This window comes from Poecilia reticulata, chromosome 20 (assembly GCF_904066995.2).
Source record: "Poecilia reticulata chromosome 20, P_reticulata-male-v2, whole genome shotgun sequence".
In the NCBI taxonomy this organism is placed as follows: Eukaryota; Metazoa; Chordata; class Actinopteri; order Cyprinodontiformes; family Poeciliidae; genus Poecilia; species Poecilia reticulata.
The window spans coordinates 2,249,857-2,259,477 of record NC_088849.1 but is presented as its reverse complement, the minus strand read 5'-3'; the positions used below and the strand labels follow the sequence as shown (position 1 = coordinate 2,259,477).

Below are 9,621 nucleotides of genomic sequence, written 5' to 3'. Positions count from 1 at the left end.
TAATGTTTGTTTCTCTCACTGAATAGATAGACATCAACTAAGAAAAGCTACTAGGATCAACAAGATAGATGGAAAGAAAGTTCAGAACTATCTAGTTGAAAATAAAAAAAATGAGTAGAGGAGTCAAAGGTGGAGTTTAAAGATTTCTGTTGAAGAAATTCAAGAAAATGTAAGTGGAGGTGAGGTGAAAGAAATCAAATGGTTAAAAACAACAAGTAATGGAGAAATATGTGATAGTCTTTCGGCCTTGATCAAATTTCAGGGAGTACTCATTAGATATATGAGTTATGATGTTAAACATTTGAGATGCTTCAAATGTCAGACATTTTGATATCTAGCAGCAGTTTGCAATGGAAAGCAATGATGTGGAAGGTGTGCTGGTGATTATGTGAAATGTGAAAGGGCAGCTAAAGATGAAAGGCTGTAACTGTGGAGGAGAACACACTGCTGCTTGTTGTGGGTGTGAAGTTAGTAAAAGAGAACAGGCAATCTAAAGAGTGACACTTGCACAAGAGTTTACTTATGCTGAAGCTGGAAAAAAAAACAAATCAATGGGGAAGGCTGAATCTAACAGGGACATCAAATGTGAGACCAAAGGCTTGTGATGGATGCTCTAAAATTGCTAATGTCTCATTGATACAAAAAAAGAGTTTGTGCTATTGTTAGTGAAAGTGATTTATTGTCGGCTCAGGCAGTAAAGAAAAGCAAAAAGATCAAAATTACAGTGAGGACTGTATAAAAGCATGTTGGTGTTAAAGAGCTGGATAGGAAGCTATTGAAAGGTAAGGTAACATACTCAGAAGTTATGCCTGGACATAAGAATATTTCAGTGGAACGTTAGAAGCGTCATCTTGATTGGGCAAGGTTTTAATTATTGCATTTCAGAATTACTATATAAACCTCAGGTTACTTAGAAACTTGGTTAAAACTAGAGCTAGATAGAGGTAATGGAAGAGGTGGAGGAATAAGAATATACAAAATGATATATTTTGTAGCGTAGTTAATATGAAAATAGCATTCATATATAACTATAAACAGGTATGGATGAAGCAATAAATATAATGCATATAAAGACTTAAAGAGGTAGCATAATGTTTATTATAGCACAATCAAGAAACTGCTAACTATCATTGAATCCAAAAACATCCAAAGAACAGAGACAAGACTCAGATTTTAGAACTTTATATAGTAATAATAAAAATGAAAACAGTAATAGATGGAAGAAGCATGGTCAGGGTTCCCTGCTACAGAGCTTGCCAACACAATAATACTGATAGAGATAGCAACACATTATGCTGTGCAGGCATACAAACATGGGAGCAAGACAACACACACTGGAATTAAGATATTTTCATAATGCAACATTAATAATAATAACAAAAATACCAGCTGGTTTTACAAACATGGGGCATTATTACAAATCATTATCAAGTCTATTGTAAATACAGACATTTCTAAACAAATACAGATTTATTGCATCTTCAATAATACTTCATATAAGACTATATGCAAGGCATTCCGTGAAAAAGAAATCTTCTCCAGCCTACATGTGCTACAGGTAGGAACTAGCTGATTGTCCTCTTGTTATTTTAATGGCTTCTCATTCTTCATGTCTACAGAGACAGTTCATTCCCTTTAGAGACAGTAGCACCAACAAAGGGACAGGAAGTCCATTTGTTTGAGATGGTGCTCATCAAATATAAAACAGTCTTTAGATACAACCAGAATTCACTGATGTACCTTCACACATTCAGAATGCATTTCTTGTTTTTAAACTTCATGAGCCCCACATCAGATGAGGCGTTTGCTAAAAGTCACCATGGAAAAACTCTTTATCAGGTCTGCAACAGACCCGGGCCTGCATTCTTCATCAGTTTAGATTAGTATGGAACAATAGTACTGATACAAAAAAAAGATAAAATATGAGGAAATACACTCTGTAAATAAATTAATGTGTAAATAAAAGTAAAAAACAATTTTTACTTCTTAAAAAACAATTTAAGAAGTAAATACCTATAAGGGCAAAAGGAAAACATAAGAGAAAAATTGAAGACTGAAAATATATATATTTACTGCTGTGTAAAACAAGCATAGATACACAGCTATGAAGAATGGTGGAACTTGAATGTGAATTTATTAGCCCCAGGAACAGGTATTTTAATGATTTAATATGAGGAGAAATCTAGAAGAGCAACATAAAGTATTACTCACAAGCTAACCAATAAGTGCCACAAGCAATATGGCTGACATGCTTTATACAAAATGATGTTTATTACAACTACCAGGCTTCCTGTGTCTGTTGAGATCCAGAAACTCCAGCAAGAGCTTGTAATACATCACTGCACTCATGCTATGCTTATTGCATCGGCTCCTTGAAAATTAAATCATTTACAAAATCATTCTGAGTGCCAAGAAATCCTCTGGAAAACTTGACAAAGCAATGACATTTCTTTCGTCTGTCAGTAAAGTTTTTCTTACCATTTTCACAGGAATGAGTACATTTATTTTGCTGTTTCAAATTATTTTAATTTTAGTTCATTTTCAAATTAGCTAAAAAAAATGTTCTTGTAACATTTTTTTGGTTTTTATTTTTCTACATCTTGAGATCATAATGTTTTTTTTAAAACGTTGTTGGTCTTTGTTTTTATCATTTGGGTTCTACTGTTCTTTCCATTTTTCTGCAGCACTTTTATTGATCTGAACAGAAAGGTTTATGTGAGCTCAGAAAGGAAAGATAAGACAGTAAACTAAAAGGAGGTAGATTAGGAGAAACTGTGAAAACCTAAAATGTAAAAGTGGAAGCTAAAATAAAAACAATTAAAAATATATGAAAAGAATATTCCAAGTACATTAAAATAAAATAACATGTTTCTTAATATAACTAATAGTTGACATTAAATAAAGTTTAACACATTTTTCTGTATCTACATCTATTGATTCTATTTATTGCTACTTGCATATTTCGTATTTGTGTCAGTGACGTGCGGTCAGGGAAGGCAAGTGAGGCAGAGCCTCACCTATCCTAATGGAAAAATATAATGAAAATAATAATAAATAAAAATAATAATAAAAATAATTTATATTGCTATTTTCACCCTGTGGTTTGTACTGTAAATTATTTATTTTCCATTTAGCTTAACCAATTTTGATTATCTTTTTCTTCAAAATCGCTGTATTTTCGCATTTTTCCATTTCCATCCCATGCTAGGATGCGAAGCTGGTGAGGCAGCAGGAAGCTGAGCCTCACCTTGGATTGCGCAACCTCTCGCTAACTGCGCTGGCTGCCACTCGATGAGAGCATGCTCCTCCTGTCTGTACTTCACCAATGAAATGGTTAAAAAACATTTAATATATGAACTGATTTTTTATAATTTAGCTTATGTATATAATGTACAGTGCTTTTTGTCACCAACTGTGTGTGTAACGTGTTTTGTGTGCTGAGGAGCAGAGAACAGACTCGAGGTGAGACAAGCAGTTTTCTTGCCTCATGGCAGGGGGCGCTCATGATCTCAGACATTGTGACTCCACAACTGCAGAGTAAGAGACAGTAACAGTGAGCTAGCCATGGAGCTAGCCATACAGTCAAGTGCAGCGAGATATTTATAGTTTTCTCCTCATACCACACTTATTAATAATCACAAAATAAACATTAAGCCTAAAACCATACCACTGCAACAGACTGAATGTTCTGCTCTTTGTGTGGGAAATATTTCAGTATTTTTTTAGGGCCGTTGTCAGTTGCTATGGCAACGAGTGTGTGTGTAGCCTGGCCAATGCAGTGAGCGAGAAAGACGTGGTTTTGAGTTGTACTTGAATGGATTTTGCCTTTGTTGTGGAGCATAATATGAATAATACCTACATTTCCAAGTTTCATTGAATGAACGGAATTATTCTACCACGGCAGCGCGGCTATGGATGGCATGTAAAAGAATAGTCTTTTTGCTCTCCAGCGTTGTCAACATAAATTTCCTTATGTAAACAATAACATGCAGATGGTCTACATTTGTATATCTGATTATGATTAAGTCAGTGCCTCACCAGCTTTGCCCCTCACTGCACGTCACTGATTTGTGTGTATACGCTCCCTATATTTTGTGGCACTTTAGGCATTCCATAATTTTAGAGCACTTTTGTTTGATCAGAAATTGGGTCTGATTTAAAACTGGATCCGTTTGCTGGACCTTACTCGGTCCATAACACTGCTGAGGTTCAAACACTAGGTCCACATAGACGTCACATGCAAGTGCGCTGTACATGTGGTCAACACTGAGGCTTCATCACACACACTTGTTGGTCTGACTGTCAACACACTCCTCTTCAATCACCACCAGTCACTGGGTGTGTATTTATGTAAATACATTTGTCAGAAAGATGTGCTGCCAGATGAGGTCACTTTTCCTCTATGTGTCTTGGATCTGCGACCAGACACACACGCACACACATGCACGCAAAGAGTGTGTCATCAACCTTAACACCTTTCAAAGAGTCTGTTCCTGACATAACACTGTTGATATAAAACTAGGTATTTCTTAGAGGTCAAGCACACAGACACACACGCATTCACGCACACACCCGCACACACACACACCCTCCACTGAGGGGGAAACCCAGTGAGTCCCTCATTAATTAATAATACTTATAGATGGTCTATAATAAGAACTTTTTCCCCAGCTTGATTGTTTAAGACGCAGCAGTCAATGTGAATGATTGTCAGAATGACCTCCTTGTCCTTTTCCATGGCAACCCAAACAGTCTCAGAAACAGGGTACTTTGGGGGAAAAGAAACAGGAGGAAGGGAGGAAGAATCGGCACTTAAAGCTACTGGAGTCTAGGAGCCGCCATGATGATGAGAACCAGGCAGAAGCAGAGGATCATGGGTACAGGTTCCGGCAGAGAGCCCCCAGAGTGGATGGACGAGGTCTTGATCTCAGAGCTGAGGAAGGCGGACAGCGGAACGTGGGAGACCAGAGTGGGGCTAGCGTAGTTGATGAGAGAATCAATCTTTTCAGCCTCCTTACTGCAGGCCTCCACCTGAAAAACACGAGAGTTTTGTTGGGAGTCAGCACTGCACAATTCTTTAACTTTAACTATTAATGTATTAATGTATTTTCACATGTCTTTAAAAACACAGCAAGTAAGTAAAAAAATGGTTTACAGTAGGTTTGTGTGAAAAATGTTTTCACAATAATAAAATTAACTTTTCAGAAAAAGTAAGATTTATTATTTTATTTTTGCAAAAATGCTTTTTAAATGTTGCCACAAAAATAAGAAAGTTTAATTGGTTGAGCAGGATTGTGGAGAGTGGAGCTGTAAAAACATTCTCTAACCTCAGCTTTTAGTCATATGACAACAATATAAGACAGTATTAAAAATATTAATTTCCCTGCAAACATTTCATTCTTTCTCCCAGCAGGTTTGTAAATAAATGTATTTATTTATTTAATAAAGTATTTTTAAATTACAATTTACCGTATTTTCCGCACTATAAGGCACACCTTCAACGAATGGCCTATTTTAAAACGTTTTTCATATATAAGGCACTAGGTCTTATAAGTCGCATACAATAGACGGTTCAGTTTGGGTTGCCAATTTGTGCCATACTCTATTATTACACATTCACATTTGTAAAGAAATGGTCCCCGAGTACTTTATATAATAGGCTGCCCCAGTCATTGTTTCACTCACGGTGTTGATGTTGCGATATTGTGCCCAACTGCTTTCTGGGTAACACAGACCAACCGACACGCTGCCGCCGCAGTCTCTGTCTCTCTTTTCTTCTTTTCTGTCTCCCAAACTTTCTTAACAAACCAGCGTTCTGACAACTATCCCAGCATGCACCACGCACTTCTTCTTCTACGGGGGAAAATGAAGTCGGCGGCTGCTTACCATAGTTGCTAGACTTGTTGTGGCTCAATATTGGTCCATATATAAGGCACACCGGATTATAAGGCGCACTGTTGGTTTTTGAGGAAATTGAAGGTTTTTAGGTGCGCCTTATAGTGTGGAAAATATGGTAATTGAATTATATCCAGTCTTCTGCACACTCGCTTACCTGATAATAGACATTTACTTAAATCATTTTTTTCAGGTATATATTTAGAGACTGCTTTTGGATAATTAATATTTTTTTAAATTTTTGCAAGCTGCTTTGTTGACCAATTTTTACTTTTAATTTTGTAGTAGTAGCTTTGATTGTTAAATAAAATGGAGTAATTTCATACTGCAAATAAAGTCATTTAATTTTAAAATTATGGTTCCAGTTTATTCCTTTGATCTGCAAACCAACCTGGCCAACAGAATATATTCGTTACACACAAGACGACTGACATTACAGGAGTGTCTTAATTCTGTGAAAACAGAAATTATAATCTTAATAGTGGCTTTGCTGCAGTTCTATGATATTTACATCTGCAAATCTAATATGAGAGCAGCAGCTCATATTTACACCCAGCTTTATCTTAAAAAGAAAAAATTTAAACTGCCTAACCTCTTCAACCGGCATGGTAACGGTGGCTAATGCTTAGCCTGCTGACAGGTAACAGTTGCAGGCTAAACAGCTACTTCAGCAGTGTTAATAGTTGATAACGTTCATCCCAACAGCATGCTACCATCACCTTACCGGTAGCTAACATTTATGTTAATGAAAAAACAGAGATAAAATAAAAACTGTTGATAGGGTGACTTCGAATGGCTCATTACTCTTGGGTGCCACATATTGCTATGACATGCAGCTGAATGTCTCAAACATCAGATGCTGGTTGATCACCTAAAACTGGAAGAGGCTCTTCTCATCGTCATCACTGATTCACAGAACAATTTCCACAATTCATTCACTGATAACTTGGCTGCTTAGTATTTTAAAGCAGCCATTTGTAGTGTATTGCTAAAATTACAGATGGCGCTAAAGTAGCTTGTGGTCAGAGTACATCTTTCAGAATGTCAGGTCTGTGTTGGCATGTTGCAGCAGCTGGAACATCAGAGAGCAACTGGACGTGATCTGAGCTTCACTTTCACACATTCACTTTATTCCCACCATTGCTGGATTTTGCAGACCGATTTTTTTGTTTGAACACTCCACCCTGAAATACAACTACAACTGTAAAATAAAATTTTAAAAGCTCCTTATATTCTAACCCCCTAATAATGACTTAAATATAATTTTAAAAGTTTCTGTTTTATATCACAGAAAGATTTTGAATTGCTTTTTAGTGTTTATGCTTTTCTTTATAACGACTCTATTAGCTGCCAAGTTCAAAGCAGTCAGCTTCTTTCTCACAGAAACAACCCACACCGAGTTCGCAGACAGTCCTTGGCATTAGTCAAGCTGCCATTATACACCATCCATATAAAAGCATGTACATCAGGACACAACTAAGAAAACTCACTCAGAGCAGGTGAAACCATTTCCTGTGCTCTGCCACTGAGTTGTGCTTCTGAATCACTAAAAGCTTTAATCATCTGGAGCATTTTGTCTAAAGTTTGCTTGTAAAATGAACAGCATTCAAATATAATTTGAAATGTACAAAGCACATTAGTATAGGAATGTTTATCAAATAATTAAAACTAGCAAATGAGGTTGTTGCTTGGCAACAGGCAAAGCTAAAAGCCGAGCTGCAGAGGATTGTCTTAACTGTAGAGTTAAGACTGTTCATGGGCATCAACTTTAAATGCTAACATTTCTTCCTAGGTTTCTCATCTTCACTGAGCTGAGTCTTTGTGTGAATGAAATCCTACTGCTCAAACTGCATTTAACAGCATTCATTGTACTGGACACCACTTTTGCTGACATGGTGAAGGTGAAGGTAAATGTATCAGGCTTCAGATATTCTGGCTCTTTCCTCAGAAAAAGGTCTAATATAAGGCACAGATTTACACATGGGTTAGTTTTCTTCTAAACTGGAAGGAAGACTTTTAAAACCTGGATCTCCTGGGGGTGTTAATAAACGCTTGCATAGCTCAACATAAACAATTATGACATGATTCAGATAAAAAAAAAAAACTAAGATCAACATTTCATTTTTGATGCCGCTGCATAATTGAAAGTCTGACAAAAATTTGAAAGTTTTACTCCATTCTTAGGAGAGCTAACATTGAGCTAGCAGCTAACACTGCATCCTGATTGGTCCAGCCAGCAGGGACAAACAGCACAACTGCTCCCAGAAACAGATGTTGCTTAGCTGGATGGAACAAGACCAAACAAACAATTTCTGTTATGAAATTGAACATTAATATCCACTAATACAGCATTGTATACCACTGTTATGTACATTTTACAACTGTAAGAATTTATTTGAATTTGAACAAATATATAGGATGCCTTTCTACCACAGAACGAGAGTTTTATTAGATCTACACTGTGATGGACTGCTGATCCGTCCAGGGTGGCCCCGCCTCTCGCCCGTTGACAGTTGGAGATAGGTGCTCATCTCACTGGGATATGTGTGTTAGATGAGTGTGTAACTGTTATTGTTACACTCACAGAACTTCACTTCAGAATACCCAAAATGATTCTTCAGATGTATGTTTGTGTATCTCTCAGAAAATACTATGGGCACTTATAGAAACATTCATAGCTTTCTATTTTTTTTTTATTGTATTTTTCCTAGATTGGACATTCTCTTCATAAGTCAAATGTATAGTCAATAAATGGATTCCTGAGAAAAACTAGCTGTGCCTATAAATGATTTTTAAAGACCCCAGCGGGCCTTCTTATTTTGTAGCTTGGCATCATCAACTTTAACTCACATTAACAGAGGCCTGTTAGTTTTCCACTGTTATGGAAAGCAGATTATGCAGAATTTAAATGTTAGCAGTGCTGCAGTCAGTCTTTTCTAATAATTGCAAAGCACATATTTACCAAGCAAAAGACCAAAAATCTGAATAAAAATAGAGAGGTGCAACTGAAAACAGCAATATGCTATTAGTACTCATCAGCAAATGCCACTAGTCATGAATTTATTATAGTTTCACTAATCTCGGTGAAACACTGAGATTATTTTTTTTTTCTTTTAGGATTCAAAAGCTTTCTGAAGAACAATTCTTTGTTCCAAGTAGAAAGGCAGGAGTGATATCTGGCTGTGAGAACATGAGAAAAAATTCAATCATATTCAGATAAAGATTGAACTCAAAAGACAAAGGAAGTAGACTTGTTGGGGATGATTCTGAATATAGCTTTAACCCAGGATCACAGGTATATTTTGTGATTTATTTGCTGTGGTTTGAAAATCTTCAAACTTGACTTTAACACCCATGAAAACCACTTACCATATTTTCCGCACTATAAGGCGCACTGGATTATAAGGCGCACCTTCAATGAATGGCCTATTTTAATACTTTTTTCATATATAAGGCGCACCGCATTATAAGGCGCATAGAATAGACGCTACGTAGAGGCTGGAGTTAAGTTATGCATCCACTAGATGGCGCTGCACTACATTTTGCACTGCTGCTGCACTGTTTTGTTTGGAATGTCAACAAAACAGTCAGACTCCGGTTGGCGAGCAGAGGCTTCCGCGACTAGGCCGGACGATGGTCACCCTTCTCTGTTCGCGCACAGCATGTTCATGGAGACCATAGTTGCTAGACCTGTTGTGGCTCAATATTGGTCCATATATAAGGTGC

The 9,621-nt window shown here is 36.8% G+C and overlaps 1 protein-coding gene across 1 annotated transcript in view; it reads right to left on the bottom strand.

The window, feature by feature from the left end:
- Positions 1-1,166: 1,166 nt before the first annotated feature.
- The window catches only part of reck (reversion-inducing-cysteine-rich protein with kazal motifs), a 100,121-nt gene continuing 91,666 nt past the window's right edge, over positions 1,167-9,621 (bottom strand). The window contains exon 21 of the mRNA XM_008438544.3: positions 1,167-5,031. Within this exon, the coding sequence (XP_008436766.1) occupies positions 4,819-5,031 (213 nt within the window). The 3' untranslated portion in view covers positions 1,167-4,818. The remainder of the gene's footprint in view (positions 5,032-9,621) is intronic.